Below are 27535 nucleotides of genomic sequence, written 5' to 3'. Positions count from 1 at the left end.
TACAAGTCCTTTTTCAAAATATGAGGTTGAAATGATGAATTTCATTACTAGAGACTTGTGGTTTGTAATTGGCCAAGTTTTCAAATATATACAACTGCGAAATCACCCAAACCAAAGATGCACCCTCGAAAGGGTTCCACAGGCAAGACTGACTGCATCCTATGAAGAAGATTCATTTATATTCTTGAACTGTGCCATTGAATTGACAAGGAAATGGCAGTGAACTTGGTGAAAGGAATTTGAAAGATGGGGAAAAGAAAGTAAAATAAGTAAATTAAAGAAGTTTGAATAGTTCAGTAAGATAATGGTACTATTCTGTTTTATATTTTAAACTTATTAAAAGATTACTTGAGGTGATTTCCCTTAAAAAGTTACATTAAATGTATTATACTTACAGTACATTAATTCACTAGCCTTTTGATGCATGATGGAGATCTATATAAGTTATTTTTATATATCGAGAATTAGATAAACAGTCATTCTGTGTTAACATTAGAAGATAAGGACTTGTGGGAGAGAAGTGATACTTCTCCTTTAGTAGACTCTGTGTGAGATATATACATATACATATATATGTATATGTATATGTATATATATGTATGTATATGTATATATCTGGTAGTTGCTTGTTAACACCGACCTATATGATTGCTGAATCTTAAAGCAACAGTAAAGTCAAAAAAGCATACCCTGTGATGGTCCAGAAATAACTGGACGCCAAAGGGCTGGTAACTGTTTGTTGTTATTGTTAGCTGCTGTCAAGTTGACCCTGACTGATGGTGACCCCATGTATGTCAAAGTAGAACTGTGCTCCATAGGGTTTTGTTTTGTTTTGTTTTAAATAATATTGTGTTTTCAGTGAGAGTTTACACAGCAGATTAAGTTCCCATTTAACAATTTCTACACAGATTATTCAGTGACGTTATTTTGTTTTTGTTGTTGAGAATACAGCAAAAACATATACCAATTCACGATTCTACATGTACAAGTCAGTGATATCCATAGAGTTTTCAATGGCTCATTTTTGGGAAGTAGATTACCAGTCCTTTCTTCTTAGTCCATCTTAGACTGGAAGCTCCGCAGGAACCTGTTCAGTATCATAGCAACATGTGAGCCTCCACTGGCTATGCATGAGGTGCATTGGCTGGGAGTTGAACCTGGGTCTTCCACATGGAAGGCGAGAATCCTACCACTGAACCATCAATGCCCTCGGCAACTATTTAGGACCATTAAAAATCATAAGCCTTGATTTAAATTAGCAAAATCAATTAACCCATCCATCTGCTTTTTTAGGTACCTTTGATAATAGTCCAAAGCCAAAATGTCTTATTATAGGTATGTTTAAGGGATTCACTATTTTTATGTTTTAAAATCAGAAGCACATTGGCATTTACTTTACTAATGCCCTAATCTGCCAATGCAGCACTTTCAGATTTCTCTATTGTGAAAAATTGCTAGGAAATACCTGAAGATGGGTGGAGAAAGTACCCTCTTGATCAAGAAAGGTGATGCATGTTAGAGGAACGTGTAAGCACTGCAGTGGGGAAAAATGTTCGGAACCAAGTAAGGTGAGTAGTATAGAGCCACTTTAATGTTTACCTGTCACATTACTCCTGCTTTATGTAATCTATTCCAGAGCATAAAAGACCAACTGGGAAAGAGCGAGTGTTGCCAAGGAAAATGACAGGTAGAGAATAGATGTGAAATGTAACAATGATAGCTAAGACATAGATATACCATTTTTAACTTTAAAAAGCACGGAGAGAGACTAGACATAAGGATGAATGAGAAGTTGCCGGGCTGGCAATAGGTTTTAGGAGTTTATGATTCCTATTTCATGTGCTGTAGTTCATGAACTTTGAAGTTCTACTTTTCACCTTTGCAGCTAAGTAAGTGCAAGACCATTTAGAATAGTGTTTAAGATCAAGGGCTCTTAAAGTTAGATCGACTTGGGTTTGAATCCCACCTCTGCCCCTTATTGGCTCCAAGATCTTGGACAAGTTATTTACTTATGCCTCAGTTTCTTCACTTGGAAAACGGGGATAACAATAATAACACCAGACTCATGGGGTATTATGAGAATTAAATGATACAATCTATAGAACGTGATTGGTATGTAGTTAGCAATTCTTAATAATATACAGTGCTTAGTATAGTATATTGCATAGCTAAAAGATAAATGATCTGGTATTTTAAAATTTAATCCATTTACTGTAACTGGTAGCCACTGTTATTTCATTTAAAATGATTTTTAAAATGTGTTACCACATTGTGTTTGCAACTATGTTTATTTCTACAAGTTTTGTATCCTCAAATTTGGGTCACTGGCTCTTATCCAAGTAGTGAGTTATCTTTTGGCTTTTAGATTCACATAAAGATTCCCTATTTGGTATAAATGATACAGTGTTAAACATAAATACATTTTTCTTCTTTTACGTAAGTGAAAATTTTCCTGATTCTTCTGGAAGTTTTTTTGATTAGATAGAAGTTGTTAATTTGAAGTCATAATATGTGGATCAAGGCTACATTAAGGAGAATCAAAACGGGAATAAAACAAATAAAGCCCAATGTCAAAACAATGAAGAGATAGACAATGCATTTTATTAGTTACTCTCAAGCACCTATCCCAGATATCGTTTTCTAAACCAAAATTGCTGCTTTTTCCCCTTATCTGAAAGTTCAGGTAAATTAAGAAGAGTTGGCCACGGGAAAAGGGAAAATAGGAAAAGCAAGAGCATAATAATCCAGAATCAATATAACAAGTCCTTAAGAGACTCTATTTGTTCTATATAGTTTGTGTCTTGTTTTATTTGATGATTAAGTTCCTGAAAAATGGTTGGTAATATGGAAACAACCTCCATTTTTCTTATTTAAAAATAAAGATCAATCCTTTTTTTGACCATCCATTTCATTTTAATAAAAGATGTAAACAGTATATGGGGAATATGAAGATATGAAACTATTTCTTTGTGAAATAGATACAATCATTCAATGGTAAAGTTCAGTCAAGTTGCAAATGATATTAGCTTGCAATCTTCTTTAGTATAAGAGTTCTTCTAAATGTTTTTATTAAACACGTTGATGCTCCATACATAGCACTCTTTTCATATGATGGATTCTTGACCTTGCTACATGATACATCAGTCAGCCCACGCCAGGGCAGCTGTTGTTGTTGTTAGTTGTCATCAAGTCAATTCCAACTCATGGCGACCCCATGTGTGCAGAGTAGAACTGCTTCATAGCGTTTTGTGACTTCTCAAAAGCAGATTGCCAGGCCTTTCTTCCATGGTGCCACTGGATGCATTTGAACTACCAATCTTTGGGCTAATAGCTGAGCACTTAACCATTTGTGCCACACAGGGACCGCTAATGACCCTTATGTTACTCTGATGGTCAGTTAGAGTCTTTCATTCCCTCTTCACTGGGGGTCTTTCTTGATTTAACTGATTCCAGTCATAATTTTTGATTTAAAAAATATTTCAACTCAGGATACCTGGCCAATGCAGAATTATTTGGCAAACACAACAATGAATGTTGGCTGAGAAATGGCCATTCCTTGTGCAATGAGTTCACCCAGCTGGGCTTCTAAAATAAGCTTGCAGAGTAAGATCTCCCCCGTCCCCCACAAACGTATCAGCAAAGACTTCAAACTAAGTAAATCTGCAGTTGGGGTGTGTGTTTTTATATATTACTTTACATATTGGCATGTATGATATATAACACTTTTAAAGTACTAATTTCTTCATTCTTCTATTGAATAAACCCAAATTAATCATGTTGAGAGGTGGGTATATAGAGTTATTTTGTTTTCAGTAGCTTCAAATTAGTATTTTTTATAAGTTTTATATTTGTTTTTTTTTAAATTATTTCAGTTTGAGAGCGATGATATTCAAAATAATGATCTGAATCTCAAATGTGTTAGGGAGTACTATGTTCTTATGTTTACTTACATGATTATTTCACGTAAATTATTTTTTTCCTATCCTCTTTGCTCTATTTTAGAAGTTATCTTCTGAAGCAGGGAGAGATATATAGAAACTCAATATTATTGCGTTCTCTTCACCTGATCTTAGAACATAAATAATTTTTTAAAATCTATTAGAAGTTATTGAATTATTTGGAAAAGTAAAGTTCATTTGATTTCTGAAAGTAGGATTTTGGTGTAAATATCAAACCAAACCTAATAAAGTAGAAGAAAAGGATACTTATTTCTGCTATTTTAACCAGTAGATTAATTTAGAAGAGTAAGATGTTGTTAAAGAATATAAAGAAAAAAATTTAGAAGCATTAGTATCATTGCCAGCAGCTCGCTTAGTAAAATGAATTATTATTAGATGGTCGTGCTTAAATATAGAAATGTCTGTTCAGCTTTTCTGCAGTGATTATTTGTAGATTTTTGGGAACTCTGCTGAGCTTTAGAGTCAGAAGAAAGAGAGATTAAATTATTTGCATTAAAGAACTAAATCAAATATCTTTTGTATCTTCTCTTGATAAGTGTTGGAATATTATTTTGTCTTTCACACTGATTTCTAAATTCTTCTGGTTACTCTATTGCTACAATAATTTTATGACTCATAGGAGGAATATTTGTGTGAAAGATTAAGATGCTCATTCTTTAAAACTGATATCCATAGACTACCATATATAGACAGCATGAGTGAAACAAAATAAAATCTTCTAACAATAGAGTTTTCCAAAATAATATTTTCTTTTGATGTTAATAGGATTAAAAAAAAAAAAAAGACATTGCGAACTCAGTTCTGACTCCTGGTGACCGAGAGGTAGTAAAACTTGTTTTAGGTTAAAATTCTATTAAAAGGAGGTGGTTCATTTATTTGAACAATCTGAAGTATAAATGAGCTATTTGGTTTTCACTCCAATAAAACTTTTCAGAAAGCCAATCTTTTATAAATAAAGTTCTTACTAAAACTCTAAGCTCTTTCATCAAGTTAAAATCTAAAAGACTCAAGTTGCACTTAAAAAAGTCTAAGTTGCATATTAGAAAGTTCTCTGAGTTTATACTTGGCCTTTTCTTCTGGGAAGTTCATTTAGCTGTAACATGATGAGCAAGAAAATGATTTTTAACAAAGTCTTGTAGTTTTACCTTGAGACAATTGTACTAAACCATTCATTCAACAAATATCAAATGACCTATCTTGTACTGGCACTGTGATGGCCACTGGGATTACAGAGTCAAGTTAAGACAGACTTTTTCCATGTAAAAACAATAGATGTTATGGCAGAGGTATGCACTGAGTACTGAGAAAGTGAGAACAAACACGTGAATCATTAAGAGAGGGAGGGCAAGGAAGACTTCTTTAAAGAGGCAAAAGTTCATTAATTCCCTCAACAGGTATTGAGTACTTACTATGTGCTGGGCACTCTTCTAGATGATAAGAGTATAAAATATAAAGAAATAAATAATGTGTCAGATAGTTTAAAATGCAAAGAAAAATGAAAGAGTTAGGGGTCAGAGAGTGATTGATTGACTGAGGATGGGGAGAGATTGTATTTTAGATAGCTTCTCCAGTGCAGGTCTCTGTGATGGATGCTTTTTGAGTGGAGATCTGAATGAAGTGTGGGTGAAAATCATATGACTATCTGGGAAAAAGGAGAAGAATGTTCCGAGCAAGCAAACAGCCAATTAAAAGACCCAGAGCCATGTTTGAGGAGTAGTGAGGAGGCCACTGCAACAGGAACAGAGTCAGTGATAGGTAGCATGAAGACCATATCATATAGGGCCTTGTAAGTTCTAAAGGTCACACTACCTGTTGTGTGGGAATGGACAGGAAGTAGGGAGACTAGGTAGGGAGCAATTGTTAGTAACCCAGGGAAGAGGATGGACTAGGGTGGTGGCAGTAGAAGTGGTAAGTGGTTGGGTTCAGGACTTGAGTTTAATGGATGTGTGGGAGTTAAGTTGGTTAAAGAAAAATAAGTTAAATATATTCTTAGAACAAAATGGTAGTTTAACTATTGCAGGTAAGGGAGGGGAACTGACTTTTTTTTTAAGCACCTACTACAAGCCTTACCCTGTATTAAGCACTTTCTCCTTTTCAGGACCGGTGGTATATGTAGCTACCACTTACTTTTTGTACCTCTGGGGTTCATTGGGAAGCTCCTGTCCCATTGACAGTGTGTGCTGCTGGCATGCAGAGCCCTAAATAACAGTTTGAAATGAAATGAACAGGCATGTGCCACAGATTACTGTTTTCACAGGATATGGTATGAGGTGGTGCTGAATCACCGAATTTTTGATAGGAAAAACATGAATTTTGAAATTTTTTATTTGGTACATGTATGTACCTCTGGACTCTGAGGTGTAATTTGTGTTCACAAGGGGTACACATATGTAACTCTGGACTCCAAGGGTATGATTCATGGAATGAGGCATAAAACAAAAACCATATTACCTACCAAAAATTCGGATACACTCAATGATTCAGCATGCCCTCCATTACTGAAAACACATAGTATCAACAAAAAATTAAAGGGAAAAAATAATTGAGTTACAAAAGGGTTAATCTCAACAATGAATTGAGAGAGTGTTCATCTGTTTTGTAGATAAGGAAAGTGAGCATCAAGCAGGTTAATGAATTTGCTCAGTTACAAAGCTAATAAATACTGAATCCAAGATTTTAACCCAACTGTGTTTCAATCCAAACCCTTTGCAGTTTTCTCTAAACTATGCTTGCTGTTTTCTAAAGTTGAAGACGAGGCTAAAATAATATTTAATGTCATGTTTAATGCATCAAAGGTGATTTTTTATTTCTCAATTCATCTAATTGTACTTTTACTGTGTTGGTAAATATGTGTTAGTGGTAGTTTAATAAAAAGGTTTAATAAAAAAAGTGAGCCTTATTAGTCTTCTGTATTCTAGAGCAGTGCTTCTCAAATTGTAATGTATGGAAGAATCTCCTGGGGATTTGTTAGAATGCAGATTCTGATTCCTTAGGTCTGGAGTGGGGCCTGAGATCTGCATTTCTAACAAGTTTCCAGGTGATGGCAATACTCACAGGTAGAAGAAATGGTTTAAACCTAAAATGGTTTAAACCTAAAACCAGAGGAATTTTATTGTTAGAGATAAACTTTGCTCAGGAGTATTCCTATTTTGGATCCCTGGTGGTGCAGTGGTTTAAGCATTTGGCTGCTAACCAAAAGGTCAGCAGTTTGATCCACCAGCTGCTCCTTGGAAACCCTATGGGGCGGTTCTACTCTGTCCTGTAGGGTTGCTATGAGTCAGAATCAACTCGACAGCATTGAATTTTTATTCCTATTTTAGGATGGAATAAAACCTTTACTGGGTGCCTAATATATATGAATGACTTTATCATTTCATATGAGCTTTTATTCCATACAACAATCCTGCAAAATAAATGTTATATACTTTTTTTAATCTATAATTTAGAAAAGCACAAACTAAAGACCTGAGAGATTGTGACTTTACCAAAATCTGTCATTCTTTCTACAGATAAGTACTTAATTATTTCAGCTCAACAAAATATGGTTGTGTTTTGTGGCAGTGTGAAGCCCTGGGGATGCAAGACAAAAATTAAAAGTCTCCCACTTCCAAGAGCTTAGAGCTTGCTGAGGAGAGGCATATGATTAGGGTATAGTGAAGCATCTGCTGTAAAGGAGATTTGTGCACAGTGGTTGAGGCACAGTATGCTAGTAAGTGAAATGCAGGTAAGCAGCAATGCCAGGATTCCAACTTGAGCCTTCAGATGTGTGGTCCAGGATTTTGTCTAATCCGTCACACTGCCCATTGGAGTCTAGAAGGGTTTGGGCTTATCAGCACGTTCTAGTAGTTTGACAGAAGAATCTTCTAGCTACCTGTAAGACATGAGAGAGCACCAAAACTCAAGAAGAAAAAAAAGAAATGGATTTGCCACCACTCTTGCACTTGGTTGCCTGAAGCAGATTTTCATCAGTGTACTTACAGTCATTTTTAGTTTCTAGCTTCTAGGCTCGTCCACAAAAAAGATACGATCTGAGCTCATGACTCAGAGCTGCATGCTTCAGGTCAGTTTTTATCCTGAGAATGAAACTGTTACTCTGGAAGTCAGTAGAGAAATCATTTTTTTTAAAACCAAAGTTTGGCTGGGTTTTCTTCCATAAATGCATTTGTATACACTTGGCCCATGTTTGGCTTATTGAAGCCACAAAAATAGTTAGTGATAATAATATTTAAAAGTTCCCCAAATTTGTACATGACCATCTTTTCCATTGCGTCTACCTAAAAATTTTAGTAGTATGGGGAGAACTTTCATTTAGGGATTGTTTAGCCTTACAGGGTCAAGCATATGAATTTAAAATGTTTATGTTGAGGGAAAACTTTCTTCTTTGGAAACAAAACTGCAGAAGAATCAGAGATAAATATATTTTAGTTCGTGTGTATTTTGAAAACCACAATTTCAAATGTGCAGACCAAAATATCACAAACTAGCTTGGCAGTAGTTTCTAATAAATGTTCCCACCTTTGTCCTGAACAACCTTGCAAAACTGAGCATACTCACTCATTAAAAAATGAACTTTTTTTCTATTTTCTAGGGTATAATGATATTCTTCCCATAATACTACATGGCCTGTAGTTAAACTCAAGTGTAAAAGACACTATGCAATAAGTACCCCAAAATTCAAAACAAGTGAAATTTCAATTCATAAGTGGGGAAGATTCTTCTAAGTGGGACAGAATTGAGAAAAGCTTCACAAGTATATAGCGTGAGAATAGAGTAGAATTTCAGTGGGTAAAAATGATGGGGGCAGGGAGGAGACAGGTTGAAGGGTGGCTGCATTAAGGATGTATGTGGAGGTGGAAAGTGCATGACACTGGTAGGTACTGGAAAGACAGGAGTGAACCAGCCATGCAGCTGGACTAACATTGACTGAGTAATTATTAAAGTTGACAGAATCATCTCACCAAAGAGAAAGCACCTGATGCAACAGGAAGGGAAACTACATAGTCAAGGCCTTCATAAGGAAGTGTAATTCAAATAAGGTAGGAATGAGTAGGAGTTAGCTAAGCAAAGAGGGTGGGAGATGAGTTCCTGTAGGGAGAACCGCACATGTGAAGGTTCTGGTGAGGGGCTGATAGAAGACTGAGGAGGAGGGGTATGAAATGATCTTGGGAGGAATAAGTAGAGCCAGATGCTTTCAGGGCCTATGCAGTGCTATGTAATGCCTGACTGTAGAGGACATTGAATAACTCCCTGAAGATTTGAAAGTTTTTTTAGTGGGCTTCAGGGAGCCGTTGAAAGCCCCGAGTCAGAGACCTACTTCCCCAAAGCTCTGAGGCAAGATGTTCTTTTGGTACATATGAAGTTTAATATTGGAGTTGGTAAAGACAAATTTGGAGGCTGTTGCTGAAATTTAGCCACGGAAAAGTGAAAATCTACATTAAAATTTCATTTGAAGGGCAATGCAAATGATGTTTTAAAATAAAAACTGCTCAAAATGTGGAAATATAGTTTGTGAAGTGTCAGTGCCCACTTGGTGAAGAAGAGAGACTGGTGTTGACCCTGAGAGAAGTATTAAAGGTTTGTGAGTCATCCACATGAATATGACTAAAACCATGGGATTTTATGAAAGTTCCAGGAAAAGAAAATTTAAAAAACAAAACAAAATCTTTTGATTGCTCTTTGTTGTATTTGCATTGTAGTGCTTAAGAACATGAGTTTGGAGAACTAGACTACCTAGGTTTGAATTCCAGCTCTGCCACTTACTAGCTTGGGCTAAGTGATCCTGGGCAAGCTGAGTAACTTTCCTGTGCCTTAATTTCCTCATCTGTAAAGTCAAGATAATACACTGAAACCTGTGAGAACTGAAACTCGACAGGACTGCCTTGTTTTTCCAGGTCTTGCAAGTTTTCCACCTTTGACAAGGGTGCAGTCTTTCCACTTTTTCTGTTGCTTGTTTTAGTGGAGAATATTTGAATTTTCCTTCTTTGACAGGTTTCTGCCTTAACACAGGTTCTGGCTTTTACAGGTTTTACTGTAATAATACATACATCATTGGATTATTAAATGAATTAGTATTGGTAAAGTAGTACCTTTTATAGAGTAAGAACAATTTGTGATTCATCAAAAATATATGAGACCAGAATTTGAAAACTGAAATTGGTCAGAATTTTAAAATTAAATTCCTTTAAAAGATCATTGAATGTACTTTTTCAGCTGCTCCTCTTACTTTCTGAGTAAACTTGTACTTTGAACCACTCATCAGGGTGTGTTTTGTAAACTTTCAGTGTCCTGGTTGACGTCTTTATTCTTGAATGTCAGGTGGATGAGAGGGAGAAGTTGATCAGCTAACCTGTGGCATAGTGAATCAAGACTTTCTTGTTTGATTAAACATTGCAAATGGTTTTAGTTAGTCATTACTAATGCAAGAGGGTCCTTAGGCAAGAGCAGGAAATTGATGATGTCAACTTCACTGTTATAACATGGAGTATTTTATTTGTTTTCAAAATATTACAGGAAGTTACTATATGCTATAGTAGATAAGTTATCAACCAGTAGTAGTAAATCCTACATAAAAATTAATTTTCTCTAAGATAAGTAGTTCTAATTTATGAATTGTTTCAATTCTAGCCTACCACCTGCTCTTTTGCTATCCTAATTCAAATTTCTTGCCCTCCTTATATCTCATTAAAATGCTGACTACTTTATCTTTCTGCCTTCCTGATACAAGGCCTGTTTTTATCTTCTCTCCTTCCTGCAAAAAACTTTGGTGACGCTTAGTACGCCAGCCTTGAAAAACTCCCACATCTTTTCCTTATCTAAGGGTTAGTTTTAAAGGATATAAAAGTGAATCAGGATGAAAATGTTTCTTGCCCATTCTGACTTGTCTAGCGGTTGTCCATGAGTTTGGGGAATCACTATTACTCTTTAGAAAGTTTTAACCAACTGGTTGAAATACTGAAAGGTTTTCTGGTAGCATCTTGATCATAAAAAAGCAAAGTGAAGCTTTTTCTTTGCATATTCTGCCCCATCCACACTGGCCTCCTCACTTCTCCCCTCTCTTGAATCAGCTCTTGCCTCAGATCATCCATCACATGCTTGAGCTCACATTGTGTTCAGGTCTCAGCTTAAAGGCCACCTCCTCAATGTGACGGTTCTTGGTCCCCATCTCTAATAGATCATTTCCCATCTTTCTCGTGCTGCTTTGCTTTTTTTTTTCATTGTACTTATTGTTAGCCAACATTTTATACATATGTTTGCTTTTCTGAATAGAGCATAAGTTTCATGACACAAGGATTTTGTTTATTGCTGTATCCCCAAGGCCTGGACATAGTAGGATCTCAGTAAATGCTTGTTGAATAAAAGAATTTGCTCTGTCCCGTGCCTTCAAGTATTTAATTAATCAAAATTAGTTTAAGTAGTACCAGATAATGGAGATATTGAACTTACATGGAAAGAATGAAGCAAAATTTGTTTTGTTTCACAAGCATAAATAAAGATTTTAATTGAATTTTATTTTTATTACATTCATTTCAGCCAACATTTATTCGTATCCCTTGTGAGTAGTAGACACTATACTGGATAATAGGATAGAAAAATGCATAATATATAATCCTTCAGGAATTTTACAATCTAGCTAGGAATAAAACATGTAACCAAGTAATACTGTGTGATAAGTGCTGTGATAGGAAGAAAATACTCTGCCAGCACAGAGGAAGGCCTCTTCATTTCCATTGAGAAAGTGAAGCGTTTTCAACCAAAAATGGTTTGAAGTTGCCAGTAATATTCCCGTGGGTCACATCTGGTCATTGGAGGATACATATGAAATGAAGTTTGGTCTACTTCTCCATAAAAATTACTTGTGTCATTCAAGTTAAAAAAAAAAAAGCAACACCCTTCTTGTGACTGCTTACCCTGATAGATGTGAGCCATTTTCCTCATCTTACTCTACCAGACAGGGCTGTGTGCCATTCTCAGACATGTAGGGCTTGATAGGTTAATCTCTGAACTGTTCATGGTACCTAGCAGTGAATAGATATAGTTGTGTATAGGTTGGATAGATTCAGTAAGCAGTTCTGGACCAGCTACAGAATTCTAAGTGGTTATTTGAGATCAGTGATTCTTAAGAGTGTGTGCCTTGGACCAGCACGTTCTCAGTATCTTGTGGGAATTTTCAGGCCTTACCCCTGACTTATTGTATCAGAAACTGTAGGGATGGGGCTCAGCAATCTGTGTTTTAACTAGGCTTCCTGGTGATTCTAACGCACACTTAAGTTTGAGAGCACTGTTTTAGATCATTTAATATAAGATCATTTTATATAAATAATGTATTGCCACTTAGATTTACTTTGTTTTATATACTACATATTGAAGAAGCTGTACAGTTTATGGCATGCTTAAATTAGAATATAAATTGAACTCGAAGGCATTCTAAATTTATTTTGATCTTTCTTACGGGGCTTGTCTCTATATATTCATGTCTAAAATTCCTGCATTTAGAGATTTGTTTGCGATTATTTACACTACACAAAAACAGTATTGGTGAAAAGTTTCCTGGATTTAATTTTTTGAAGTCTTTTGTCTTTAGTGAAATTCTCTCTCTTTTTTAAATTAATTCTTAATGATTAAAATTTAAAAGTCACTGTTTCCACTTTGATAATCTAATCTCATAGAAACATCTGCATGAGTTTTGGGGAATACATGTATATTTTAACTCATATAATACGTTGATTCCCAAAATATCTTTGGCTTAAAATAAAAGCAGAAGCTCTGAAGTCAGGCTTCCTGGGTTCAAACCCTGGCTTGAAACTTGCTGTCTGCCTTGGGTAAACTGTCTACTAAACATCTCTGAACATCATTGTCCTCATCTGTGTAACAGGGATAAGAACAGTACCCAGCACACAGAGCCACTGTGTGGATTTAAATGTGATGGTATTATCAGGGTGTAATGGTGGTGATAGAACTAGTAGTGGTTAGAGGTACTGCTTCCACCCCTGCATCAGAGTATATGTGTTATACAATTATAACAGCAAAAAAATTAGAAGCAACTCTGATATTCAGTATCGGGGGAAAGGATAAATGAATTCTAGTATATCAGCACAACAGGGTTCATGCAGCCATTAAAAAGAATAAGGTAGACTTATGTGTTGTGTCAAGAAAAGATATCCATAATATATTCAGTGAATAAAGCAAGTATGTTACAGGTAGAGCATGACCCCATTCAGTGGGTATGCATGTATATGAAATGTACATGGAAAAAAATCCAGAAGCATGTCACAGAAACAGAAATTGTACATTTTTTTCCCCTGGGGAGTGGGTTACAATAAACTTTTGCTTTGTTTGTTATGTATTTCTACAATTTTTAAAGTTTTTTTTTTTTAATTTAAATGAGCTGTAAAAATTAATAACACAAAGCTTAAGAGGCAATAGGCATTGGATTAATAACATTTATCATTAGTATATTCTGTTTATAAACCTGTTTGAAAATAATATAGAAACTGTGTAATTTTTAACTATAGAAAGCTCAAAGTATTAATTAAAAGGCAAGAAATTCATTCTCTCATTAAATATTTATTGAGCAATTACTCAGGTACTAGCCTACAAGTTTGAAAAGATGAGTGACTTGGTTATTGCTCGTATAAGGAGAACAAGACATGTAAACAAGTAGTTAGAGTTCTGCCTTCTATTAGATGTTAACTGCAAAGAGGAGATGAAACTAATAATTCTGTCTGATGTAATCAGGGCAGGCTGGATTGAAGAGGTGGCATCTGGTCTGTTGCAGGATGAGTAAGAGTTTATAAGGGAGGAAAGGATGTCTGTGATAATGGGAACAGCACAGAAAGGAGATGGCATGATTTTCTGAAAAGTTGCTGAGGTTGGCTTGGACTGCTGATATAGAAAGAACTTGTTCCATTTTTGCATAGGAAGCATACTCAGTCTTTGGTGTTGGATACGGGAGATGAAAGGAAAGAATAGTAGTTGTGAAGCGCAACGGCGTAGGAATCAGGCTGCCTGGGTTTGAGTATTATCTGTGACACTAACTAGCTTTGTGACCTTGTACCACATTTAACCACTCTGTGCCTCAGTTTCTTCATTAGAATGGAGGTAGTACTACTGCCTGTGTCATTGGTGTCATTGTAAGGATTAAATGAGTTAATGTATATAATATACTTAGGACAGTGATTCGTACATAGTAAGTACTCAGTTCATGTTAGTCTACAGGTTTTAGGCATGTACTCAGACTTCCCAATTTATACTTCCCCTTCGGGATAGGAGGAAAGGAGGGAGGGGACAAGGGGATGAGAAGCAAATAAGCTTGAATTTGGTAATTTATTCTAGGCCTCACTTTTCATTGCTGTTACCTCCCAAAAGCAATTGTCTTGCTTCCCTAACCTAATAAAGATAGAAAAATCTTCTTAGACTTACTATATTCTTTAGTCCTACCTCCCAGTTGTTGTTTTCCTTACTCTGCAGCTTTGAAATGATACCTTGTCCTTTCTTCCTGAGAAATTTGCCTTCCTACAGCTTTAGCGCCCCACTTCTGCCTTCCAAGTCTCACAGACTTACAACAACCAACCACCATCCCCACCTCTTAGCAATTTCTTGGCTGCTTAAAAATAAGCTTTTTTGGACTGTAAGTTTTTCTATTACAGTTTTCTTGGTGTGAGCCAGCCAGTCACATAAATAAAGGAAATAAATGGAACTTGGCAGGCTTAGCTAACTTGAGCATTATTATTAAATAGAATGTTTATGACACGTTAGATGGTCTGAAAACACATGCATATATATATATTCCTTATTAAAGAACCTTGTAGTCCCTAGGAAAATACCATCACCATACCGATTGGATTGGGAGTAGTCCTTGAGCCCCAACACTCCCATGCCTTGTATTAACAATAGTGATAATTATTTAAGTCATGACTTCCAAAAGAATTTTTGAAAAACTAATTTTTTTTCTTCCATGTTTGTCTTGGGGATGTTCGTTATGGTACTTGGTGGTTTCTTTTTAGTGGAGAAGAATCGGGCATATAGGTTTACCTTTCTTCTCTAAACATGTGCTTAAATCTGTTTTAATGAACTGTTTTATGTCAAGATGTCTTTCTTTTTAAATTAGTACCCCTCCCACTTTTTTTAGCTGCACCAAATAAAAACCAACCGTGATTTTTTTTCTGTATTATAGGTCCTCTTCCTGATGGATGGGAACAAGCCATGACTCAGGATGGAGAAATTTACTATATAAACCATAAGAACAAGACCACCTCTTGGCTAGACCCAAGGCTTGACCCTCGTTTTGGTAAAGGTTCATCTCAAAACCTTTTTAGATATTTTTGATTACTATTTTTTTTGGTATGTGTATTGGGAAGGTACATTTAAATAAAATCGCATTGCTTTTATAATATTAAAAATGACCGCCCACCCAACATTTCCCAGTACTATTTTTATACTTCTCACTTTAAACTTGAGAAATTCAGGTCTAAATCAGCTTTTTTATTCTGGGCTCTTTGGGTTGGGGGTGGGAGAATGTTATGGTGGCTAACTAACCAGAATCACTGTTCCTTTCACGTTTTTGGAGACATAGTGGTCTTGCTTAAAATGATCTTCCTAGCTGCAATAATAATCAGGCTGTCACGCTACATCTAAAACCTGGAATACCGGCTTTTGTCAGTGACCTGGTGTCTGCTTATGCTTAACTTCTGAGTGATGAATACCATCCCATGCCTGAGTATTGTAGTGTTTCCCAGCCTAGGGGGGAGAAAAAGACCCATCACAGTAGAGATGGTCCGATGAAAACATTGTTTCTCTCTTCTTTACTGTTTTTTTTTTTTTTTTTAAATGTAAATACTTTTCTCTGTTCTTAATTTAGGAAACAAAAAGCAAGCCATATTCCTCTCCAAATCACATCTCCTCCCAAATGTGTACATTTTGATAAGCTTACATAAGTTCTTCAGTGCCTTTTTACTCATATTTTTTCACTGTTTTCAGTTTCTTTAGTTGGGTTTCTGAGGTATTTTTCCAACGCCATGGAAAAATGAATCTAAAAAGGAGCAGATCATTGTGGTTTTGAAGCTTTCGTCTTGGACTGGAGGCAGCTAAATGAAAACAGTGTGCAGATCACTGAGTAGGTCAGACCAAGGGGACACGGAACCTTTGAAGCTTTACAGGGGTTGACCTAACAACAACTGTGGGGCCCTTACGGGAAAGAGGAATTAACTCTGTGAATGCCATCAAAACACAACCCTGGGGCGAGAAAGAAAAGGAAAAACTCTACCCACAGCTAGTCGGATAAAATAACTTCCCTGTCAGGAACATTATGAACAGTTCTCCTATGTCTTTATGTATATCTTTAAAAAAAAATCCAGTACTTGGCTTTACCCCAAACTGACTGACTGGTCAGCTTTATGGACTGATTGAGCCCCCTATTCAAGTAAAGTCAAAGGTGGGGTCAGGGCAGAGACCGTCATTTTGACAGATACCGGTTTGGCTTAAATACTAGCCTTTTGAGCTTCAGACCTGTTTGAGTGTTGAAAAGTAATGTGGCATGTTTATAATTTGCAACTTCAGATTCTATTTAATACTTGAATAAGGCCTTGTGGTTGAAACTGGAAACCGAGTAAGGTTGATAATTTAATAAATATTGGCATTTGTAGGGGCTGGAAAGATCACAGCCGTGTTTCCTTAAAATCATCTTTAATAAAATGAATTCAACTTGTCTAGGTTTTGGAAATTTAAATAAATGGTGCTGTGGTTTTTTTCTCAACACAAGATTATGAAAGATGATGATTAACTGTTAGCTAGCTACAGAGAACGGGAACTAGAACATAGCTTTTATTTTTTTTTAAATTAAAGAAATATTTTCATTTAGAACAATGAAATAAAACAACTCTGTGAGTTTAAGTAGACCAACTGGATTACACAGACTGGACTTTTGTTTTAAGGGGGAAGTACAAAAAAAAAAAAAACTCCTTCCTTAACATCAACACATACGTACACACAAGCATACAATTAGATATGCCAAAAAAAGTTTCATAAAGTTTTTTTTACTGCCTTTAGTTTCCCTTTTTGGGCCCATTGCGTATGTATATTCCAGACAGCCTTGACAACATGCCAAAGCTTTTTATTTTGTGGCTCGACTTTTAATCTGTTCCAGACCTTTTCAGTCAGAGAGCTCAAGTGTAACTGAAGGGGGGCAGGAAAGAAAAAACGTGTGGGTTTCTCTGATCTAGAGTGACAGCAAATAGAGACAAGCTGTTAGCTGCTGAATTTGAAGGAGTTTTCCTTGAAATCTGCAGTTCTATATAGTGGATTACATTTTATCTCTACCAGAGAAATATAAACTATCCCCTTCTTTCTGCTCCTTTGAGCCATGCAAACATAAACAAATGATAGGTTATTGCTGTCGTGCTTGTGGAGTTTGCTTTTCTGTATTTTCAAAACCTATATTAAAGTGTCAAACAGGCCTTTGTCTTTTGGTATTTTGAAATGAAAGATTCACTCTGTATAAGCTTAATTTTATTGCTCACCTCCTGCCAACGTCAGCCTCTTTTATGTTTTTCTTATCAGATACTTTAGAGTATTCAAAGAATAATTTATCGGTGCTTCACATCCCTCATGAAGTTAATAAATTCTGTATTTAATTTTAGTAAATTAGTGATTTGTTGTGGATTGATTCTAGTTTATCTGATTGTCATGTTCTTTAACTTTGAAAAACTATCTTTTACATTTATATTGTTATAGAGAGTTTACTAGTAATTTGTAACAAATCGTGAAATTACATCTGATTGCAATAAATATTTACTTATTCTTGAGCTTTGAAATTCTTGAGCTTTGAAAAATGGAGAGTAAAAAAAAAAAGAATTAGAAATGTATTTACCCTGTATTTTAAAAAATGATTCATTGAGTATTATGCAGGCCATTAAATTATTTCATATAAACACGTAAGAGACCCTTTTTTTTTCCTGGAGATTTTGTGCTGGTAAACATAAAGATTCTCAAGTTTAAACATCTTCTTGTACATTGTAGAATTAATGTTTTATGTAATATAATCATATAAATATTTTCCAGTAAAATCCCTAATGAAAATGCAATAAAATTATAATTCCTATTTTTCAGAATAAAAGAATAAAGACCAACTAAATGCCTAAGAATCTGTCGTATTAAGACCAGGCACCAAGTCAATGAACTGATCTTTTATGTAATGTTACTGTCCCTATGGTTTATATAAAAGGATGTATTAAATAATGCTAGCAATCTGTTCTTCTGGAAATAAGTGCTGATGGCACCACTGGGATAAAAAAATATATATATTTGGTTTAAACAAAAATATTGAAGCCAGAGATTTGGAGGAAATACATATCTTTTAAGTCCGAAAGGAAGCAGTGAACAATCTAATGTGGCAAAAACAACATTCTATAATTCCTAATACTATTCTGGGCATGGAAATGTTAAAGGTAATCAAAACACAGATGTTGATTTTGGTTCTCTGTTTCAAAGTTTCTCAAAATTTGTGTATAATATAATTTTTTTAAATAATAAATAAAATACACATATATGTAATTTCTTAAAATAAGACCCCAAAGCCAAGATTTTCTTCTTAAAAGTTCCTGTCATCCTATCAAAGTTAAATTCTTACATTAATAATTTTAAAATTTTAAATGTTGAGACATTCATTAGCCTTTTTTCCTTTAAGACCCAGTATTTCTGATGCGTATTATAAATAATATTTTTCTTTTGATAAAAACACACTTACTGAGTAAATACCTAAGAATCTCTCCTATTAACAATAAGGAAAAACACTAAATACTGTAGAAATTAAACCTGTAACTCCATTAATAGAATCTTAGGTAGAAAGAATGTTAACATCTAATCATGTGAATTTTATTGAAGCAAATTTTTTTTATATCTGTGCATTAAAAACAAGATTTTTTTTCCTTCCTCTCTTATATTTCTTCCTTGGTGATCTTAAACTGTCAGATGAACTTGGTTGTGGACTATATTATTAGCTACTTAGGATATCGACAAATAGATGTTTCAGTGTTTTTTAGGTAAGAAAAACTGTTGCCAATTGAAAATCAGTAACAGATAAACCTCACAAAATTTGGCCTTGAAAAGGACTTTATAATTCTTCTAATCAGCATTTCTCAGTTAGAGGAATGCTAGTATTCTGGGCACTATAGGACATTTGTGCCACACAGTCATTGGAAAACCCTGGGAGAGATGGGGGATACTGCCCCAAATCTGAGTCCCTCTGAAACTAAAGGGCATTGTGACCTTTCCAAGGTTACATAGTTAAGTGACAGACTGAAATCTGAACTTGGTCTATTGGCATCTAGAATTTATAAGAAATTTAGGTTGCGTGCAAGTAATCTTTCTGAAACACATCTAATACACCAATACTGATACGTGGAAATTTCAGACTGAGGAAGAAGACAGTGATTAATTCACTTATATCCTAACTGTGACTTATCTTGAGGAAATTACCTAAAGGTAATGAGTTTCCAATTACAGAAGAGAACTTTAAGATCTCGGATTGGAACAGACTTTGAAGCCAGACCTCACCTCTATCATATACTTCAGAAATAGTCTTTCGACCTTAGCTTTGACCTTTCTGCTGACTGGGAGTTTATCGCGTTATAAGGCAGTACAGTCTCATGAAGGAAAATCCTAATGACCAGAAAGATTGTGTCCCTTTTTAGCCCAGAAATTTACTTCCCTTCAAATTTGTGAATAAACCAAAAATCCTCAAAGTGTTCTTTTCTAACTATGGTTTCTCCAGTTTTTCATGTTTTCTTGGTTCTTTATCAGCTCACACCCCTCCTCTGGATGCTTTTCATTTTATTGGTGTGTCTTTAAATATGATACTCAGTATGGTATTTTATTTGTGCATTATCCAGTGATAAAAATAACATTACTCTGACCTGGCATACAGAGTGCTCCAAAAATCCTAGTTTCTCTTGTTAGTGGGTTACCTCTACCTCTTTATGCTCAGATGGTACTCCATGCACGCTAGATAGCTGCTACTCCAACTTCCTCACTGCTGTCCTCTTTACCTGGAACATCCACCATGTCTTTCTCTTGTTGAGTCTTTCAATCCTCTTCTCACATGTACTTTTTATGAAGGATTCATCCATTTTCTCCAAATCAGGTCACCTTTTTTCACTTTCATTTATTTTTTCCAGTATTATAATAGATTTGATGAACTTTTCTTTGAAGTTCCTTGAGTGCCTGCATGGTCTACCATATTTTTTTTCACAAATAACGCCCCATGTAAATAACATGCCCACATATATAACATGGGCATAGTGAGCGTGCTTACAAAAATATCACGAGGGGTTGCGTGGTTGACAAAAAAACATAATGCGCCTGCATTATTTGCATAAAAATATAGTTTATAGTATTTTGATTTTTCAAATCTACAGTAAAGGCTTACATTCTCTTTTCCACATGATAGTGACATAATAAATTTACTAAAATCAAATGAATTGTGATGTAAAAAAAGATCAACTTAATTGGGAATTGAGATCAGAGTTCTCTGGCAGCAGTAATGTAACCAGCTGGTCCAGAAAGATGCCTAACTTATCTTGACTTACTTTGACTCATTCGTAAAATGTGAATGGATTAGACTGAATGCTCCACTGCATGCTCTAAGAATATTTCCAGTCTTTAATTAATTTAATACAAATATGCTAGATTATGAATTCTCAGTGACTACTTTGGACCCTTGCTTAACTATTCTAAGGTTTCTTTTCAGTAGCTTTACTAATCTGAGTGCGAGGTTTTTGAGATACTTTGAACTATTTATTCCACTATTTAAGTTCAGCTTTTCGTCTTCTGGTCACAGCTGGGAATTAACTTTTGAAGAGGAGACAGAAATCTTTCAACCTTTAATCTAAAGATAAGCCTTATCACATGGTGAAGTATGTCCAGGAAAACAAACGTGACGGGGGATGGGAAGTGCTAGGTTGAATAGTTAAGCTTTGTCCACACTCTCAAACTCTTGGAAGCATATAGGGGTTTAAACAGCTTTACTGCCTTAAAGCTGGTGCATTTTTGGTAAGCTTTGTTTCTAAAGTTTAGAACTCCCATGAAGCTTCCATGATAGAAAGCTGATTTGGTGTATATTTCCAGGCTGTTTGTTAGAGATTTTTGTTTTTATTTACAGAAACAATCATTTGCTGAAATGAAGAAATACTTTAATGCATAAGATTATAGAATAAATCTCAAAATTGGTTGAATACTTCAGTTTAGCAGTTTTCGTTTTAAAATTTATGTCCAATTCAATAGGATTGTGCCAAAATAGTTTATAAGATCATAGCAATCTTTCCAGTACTCACCAAAGGTGAGTAGATCTATGTTATTTAAGTTAAATTAATATGTTAATTCCTACTTGAGGCATGGTTCAAATAATAAATTATATAATGAAGAAATAGTCTTGACTTTGTTTACATAATGAGTTATTCATGCAGAATTTTTTAAAACCTTAGCTTAAGATCACCACAATCATTGAATGATAATTTAAATTAATGGCTTATTTGTGTTATTAAAGCCTCTAACATCAAACACAAATAAACCTGATTAGTTTTTAGAAGAAAACTGTTTCAAGTTGTATTTGTATTAACTCTGCGCTAACAGCAAGTATCTTATAAAATGTACAGGGGAACAGAGCTATCTGGTGTTGCCACTTTTTTAAATAATAATTTTATTGTGTCTTTGGTGAAAGTTACACAGCAGTTAGTTTCCCATTCAACAATTTCTACACAGATTGTTCAGTGACGTTGGTTACATTCTTCACAATGTGTGAGCATTCTCATTATTTCCGTTCTGGTTGTTCAATTTCCATTAATCTAGTTTCCCTGCCCCCTTATATTCTCATCTTTGTTTTAAAGTAATTATTGATAGTTTGTGATATAGGTGATTTTTTAAAAGAGCACAGTACTTAACGGGTGTTATTCATTACTTTGTGCGTGGTGTTGCTACCTTTTGTGCCAACCCAGAAATTCAGATAAAAGAAATAGAAAAACAGATTATAGAATTCCCAAGGGAAAAATCAAATTTCTGTTGAAATAGAGTGATTTGTAAGGAGACTGGTTCATGTGTTTTGCTTTGTTTTATACTCATTTTATTCTGCCACCATGGCTGCTAGGATTGTTTCAACTGGAGATTCTCTTGTGCCTTACTAACAGCATCCTATTAACTAGGGTTAGAACCTATTTCAATATTTATTTATTTGTTCAACAATGATTGTGTGCCTGTTATGTGCTAGGCATTATGGTAGCCATTGGGGTGGGGTGGACAAGCTACTAAACAAGTAAATGATTACAAAATGTGTAAAGTACCATGAAGATAAAAACAAGATGCTGTGGGACACTCTTTCTGCAGCGGGACACTGAAGGATGCAGAGAAGCCAGTCAGGCTCTAGAGTATATAAAAGTGCCAATTTTTGTGGTTATCAGTAGAAACTAAGGTATGCATCACTTCTAAATTATAAATTCCCCATGAAAGAGCTTTAATAGTAATAAATTATATGAAATTAGAAGTAAAGCTATTATTAATGGGACCTGTTTATTCATTAATCTAACATGAATTCTTGGTGGCAGGTATATTTTAAAATATAATTTGCCCTCTCTTTAGAGCAGTAGTCTTATTATCTGTGCTGTCTTTCCAAACTAGATGTTTAAACTTTTATTTTCCTAGTAGAGGTAAAAACTTGGTTGTCCTCTGGGTATAGAGAGAGCTGAAAGCTAGTTAGAACACTTTCGCCCTTCTCTTCCTCACCTCATTTAGTTTGTCCTGCCCTAAACTGCTTAATGAGGTGATACGGAGAAAATGTTCTGTTGGAATTTTTTTTTTTTTTTAAACCGCCATCTGCAGTTGTATTGTTGGAAAAATGTTGTTGTCAGGTGCCATCGAGTCATAGTGACCGCACGCACAACAGAACGAAACACTGCCCGGATCTGCTCCATCCTCACAATCGTTGCTATGTTTGAGCCCATTGTTGCAGCCACTGTATCAATCCATTTCCTTGAGGATCTTCTCTGTTTTCACCAGCCCTCTAATTTACCAAGCACGATGTCCTTCTCCAGGGACTGATCCCTCTGATAACATGTCCAAAGTAAGCGAGACAAAATAAGTCTCAACTATGCTCGCTTCTGAGGAGTATTCTGGCTGTACTGCCAAGAGAGATGTGTTCATTCTTCTGGCAGTCCATGGTATATTCAGTATTCTTTGCCAACTCCATAATTCAAAGGCATCAGTTCTTCTTTGGTCTTCCTTACTCATTGTCCAGCTTTCACATGCATATGAGGAGATTGAAAATACCATGGCTTGGGTCAAGTGCACCTTAGTCCTTGAAGTGACATCTTTGCTTTTTAATACTTTAAAGAGGTCTTTTGCAGCAGATTTGCCCAGTGCAATATATTGTTTGATTTCTTGACTCCTGCTTCTATAGGCGTTGATTGTGGATCCAGAAAAAATGAAATGCTTGACAACTTCAGTCTTTTCTCTGTTTTCATGATGTTGCTTGTTGATCTAGTTGTGAGGAGTTTTGTTTTCTTTATATCAAGATGTAATCTATACTGAAGGCTGTAGTCTTCGATCTTCGTCAGTAGGTGCTTCAAATTCTCTTCACTTTCAGCAGGCAAGGTTGTATCATCTGCATATTGTAGGTTGTTAATGAGTCTGCCTCCAATCCTGATGCCTCATTTTTCTTCATATAGTCCAGCTTCTTGAATTATTTGCTGAGCATACAGATTGAATAAGTATGGTGAAAGGACACAACCCTGACGCATACCTTTTCTGATTTTAAACCAGATTAGCAGTATTTTTAAAAATACCATTATAATAATTTTTATGCCAGTCTTTTAGTAGATGGTTGAAGGAGGAAGAAATCAGATTGACTTAAATAATATTTGTTATGAATATTTTTAAACAATTAAAAGATTTAAAGCTTAACCCAGTCTTGGGAAGATAGGAGTTGGTGCTTGGGAAGGGAGAGAAGTGCAAAGTACTGGGAGAGAATTACTAAAGTAGAACCTTACCAATTGTTGTTGAGTCGATTCTGAATCATGGTGAGGCCGTGTGTGTCAGAGGGTTTTCAATAGCTGATTTTTCAGAAGTAGATCACCAGGCCTTTTTTCTGAGGTGCCTCCAGGTAGACTCAAACCTCCAACCTTTTGGTTAGCAGCGTTTGTACCACCCATGGCCTCCAGAGTTTCACTGTGACCCTGCAGTTCCACTCCTAGGTATATATCCAAGAGAATAAAAACATATATTCACATGAAAACCTTTATATGAATGTTCATAGCAGCATTGTTCATAATAGCCAACAAGTGAAAAGAACCCAAATGTCCATCAACTGATGAATAGATAAACAAAATGTGGTATATCCATACAATGTAATATTATTTAGGACTAAAAAGCAATGACGTACTGATCATACTACAGCATGGAAGAACCTTGAAAACATTGTGCTAAGTGAAAGAAGTGATTACCAGGGACTGGGAGGAGGGTGCAGTGAGGAGTGACTGCTAATGGGTATGAGCTTTCTTTCTGGGGCAATGGAAATATTCTGAAGTTAGAGAGTAGTGATGATTGCACAGTTCTATAAATATACTATAAATATATATACACATACAAATATATGTATGTATGCACTATAAATGTACTACAGAAGTGTACATGTTGAAAGGGTGAATTTTGTGATATGTGAATTATCTCAGTAAAGCCGTTATTTAAAAAAAATTGTCAAAGTATTGGGAAACATCTTTTGCATTAGATAATAAAAAGACATGTTCAGCCATTAGATAGAGACAGAGATTTTGGGTGTGAATTGAATAGTATGTAATTTTCACATAAAAACTATCATTTTATATTCAGGTATATAAATTATTATGCCAGTTGTTAAGTTAATAGCAACTCTTTGTAGATTAAGTCCCCTAGGTTATGTAAGGAGCCCAGTGGCGCACTGGTTAAGTGCTTGGCTGCTAACCATAAGGTTGGGGGTTGGAACAGTTGGAACCGACCCAGTGACTCCTGGGGTGTAAGACCTGGTGATATGCTTCCATAAGATTACAGCCTAGAAAACCCTATGGGGCAGTTCTACTCTGTCACATGGGGTTGCTACGAGTCAAAATCAACTCAACAGCACCTAACAACAACAGCAGGTTATGTAGTAAATGCTTGGCAGAGCTAGCAGTGAGTGTGTGTGTGTGCTTTGTTTTGTTATTTTACTGTTCTAAGATCCATAGGTGGCCTATTTGCCCGTGTTTTTAGAAAAACATTCATTTCATTTAATAAGTCTACTATTTTATAGTCTTAACTACGCCTGTAGATATAGGAGAAAACCTAAAATCTGTGTCTAAATGTTATATGAACAAATTAAGATCATAGCCATACTAATACATAAACATGCAATGTCTGAGACTTAATAAACTATCAAAGGAAAATTTTTGTGTGATATTTTATGTAAATTAATGTTTAAAAAGTTCAAAAATTGTTTCTGGTTTTAAATTTACACTTACTAGAATTGAATTTTTGATTATCCCAGAATTTGTGGTTTAATACCAGACCTGTAATATTTTGTAATATTCTAAGGTTTTAGGGTTACAAATTATGTAAGTCTAAAAGTTATCTGAGGTTTGAAAATGCAGAGATTTAGAATGAAACTTGGGGAGGGGCCCATGGTAAAGACCCCGTTTCTTTTCCCTTTAAAAAAGTGGTTCTTGTTTTTCAGCAATTGCTGAGTAGCTGGTTTGCTACCATAAAGCTGTCAGGACTGATTTGTTAAGTAAAAGTTGAAACAGTTACTGCTTTATAATCCAAGCAGCACAGTCTCTTCAGTTTTAAAATACAGAAAATTATAATTTACCTTTTAGAAATTTTATTAAAACTGGAAACATTGGAATTTCAGTAGTTGATCATGGAGGGAAGAAGTTGGTAATGCTATTCTTTTCTCCTCTAGCTGCCCTGCCCCCTTCCCTCAGGAAACAAAGCCTGTTTTGTTTCTTGCCTGCTTGTGAGGTCTCTGCTGCACCCTATGTGGGTGCACTGCTCTGGGCTTTGTGTGCTTAAGATACTCCAAAGGTAAAGAAAGGATGCTTCTGGAGACATAAAATCCCAGCTTCAGTAGATAAACAGGTTTGTTTGAATTGGTCATTTAAGAAAGGCCTTGGAAACCTTGTAGCACTGATTTTATCCAGAGGTAACAGCATTTAGGTAAACACAACTGAATGCTCAACATTATTATCCAGATGGACTTATTTCTGTTGCATATTTTGTTCATATTTCTGTTTTCTATAATTCTGGGGACTGGTTCTTCCTCCATCCTTTGGTATCCTATTTTTCTGTTTCTGTGTTTTTAAATATTCAGATAAGCATAGATTTGAAAAAGACCTTACCAACCAATTCAGAAGACTTCTCTTTGTGAAGACTCCTGTCTGAGCGTTATACCATGATAGGAAGTTTGCTATTTGTGGTTAGCCCATTGCATTGTGGCAATTCAGATAATTGGGAAATTTTCTTTTCAATGTTGAGCTGAAGTCATTCCAGTCCTGATTTCTGCCATTTGCTCAGGAGTTTTAGAATACATCTAGTCCCTCCTTTAAATGATGAATCTTCAGCTATCTAAAGCAGCTGTTACATAATCCCGAAATACTGTCTAGTTTAAATGGCCCCAAAATTACTCCCCATGTGGCATAGTTTATACTAGTCATTGTCCTTATAGTTCTTCTTTTTAATGTGAACTTAAATTTGCTAGAATCTCTCCTGAATGTGTCTTGTTCTGGTGAGTTTGAAATGCATTAGAGACAACCTGTCTTCATCCAGAAGTTGCTCATCATTTAATTCAATTTGTTAGTTTGCAGCAACACTCACATGAAATCTTCTTCAAATTACCTCTGTGTTGTATTTGCTAATTTTTAAGCCTACCTAAATTCAATACCTTAGTTCAGTGAAAGGTATTCCTTCCCCCTATGTCATCTATAAATTTAAGAGTATTTCAAACTAGGTAGTTAGGTATCCAGTTAAAAACTTTTCTCCTGTCTTGGACTTTGTGTTAATGAGAACAAAAATCCTTTCTTGAGGTATAGTACTTTCAAGTTTAGAATTAATCAGGATCTCAACCTTGTTTTGGGCCCTGGTGGTGCAGTGATTAAGAGCTCAGCTGCTAACTAAAAGGTTGTCAGTTCAAATTCACCAGCTGCTCCTTGGAAACTCTATGGGGCAGTTCTACTCTGTAGGGTCACTGTGAATCAGAATCTACCCGACAGCAATGGGTTTGGTTTGGGTTTTTTTGAACCTTGTTTATTTTAGGTCATTTGCTTTGCCCTGAATATGGGATTAGAATGTGCTAATTAGACCAATGAATTGGAGTGAGATGAGAGTAATAACTATTATTTCTGTTTTAAACTTTACCATAAAAAATTATTTGAGGAATATGTATTACATGTCTGGTACTTATTTGGGAGATTTTAACAAAGAAATGTAAGACCCAGCCCCTTCTTTGAAGAATTTATTTTCTTGTTGGAGAGAATTTTTTTACATGAAAGAAGAATCAACTGAGGGGTATGTAAGAGACATCTAAAGTAACA

General features: G+C 35.4%; 1 protein-coding gene across 8 annotated transcripts in view; it reads left to right on the top strand.

Moving 5' to 3' along the window:
* YAP1 (Yes1 associated transcriptional regulator) overlaps positions 1–27535 on the top strand; it is a 122523-nt gene that overhangs the window by 68093 nt on the left and 26895 nt on the right. For 4 of the 8 annotated variants that reach the window (XM_004385864.1, XM_004385863.1, XM_012558231.1 and 1 more), the window contains exon 4: positions 15133–15246. The exons of the other annotated variants lie outside the window; for them this stretch is intronic. In XM_004385864.1, the coding sequence (XP_004385921.1) occupies positions 15133–15246 (114 nt within the window). The remainder of the gene's footprint in view (positions 1–15132; positions 15247–27535) is intronic. 8 annotated transcript variants of the gene reach the window in all.

The sequence above is a fragment of the Trichechus manatus genome, unplaced genomic scaffold (assembly GCF_000243295.1).
Source record: "Trichechus manatus latirostris isolate Lorelei unplaced genomic scaffold, TriManLat1.0 scaffold00148, whole genome shotgun sequence".
Lineage (NCBI taxonomy): Eukaryota > Metazoa > Chordata > Mammalia > Sirenia > Trichechidae > Trichechus > Trichechus manatus.
Note: the sequence above shows the minus strand (reverse complement) of the source record. Positions and strands in the feature narration are given on the sequence as shown.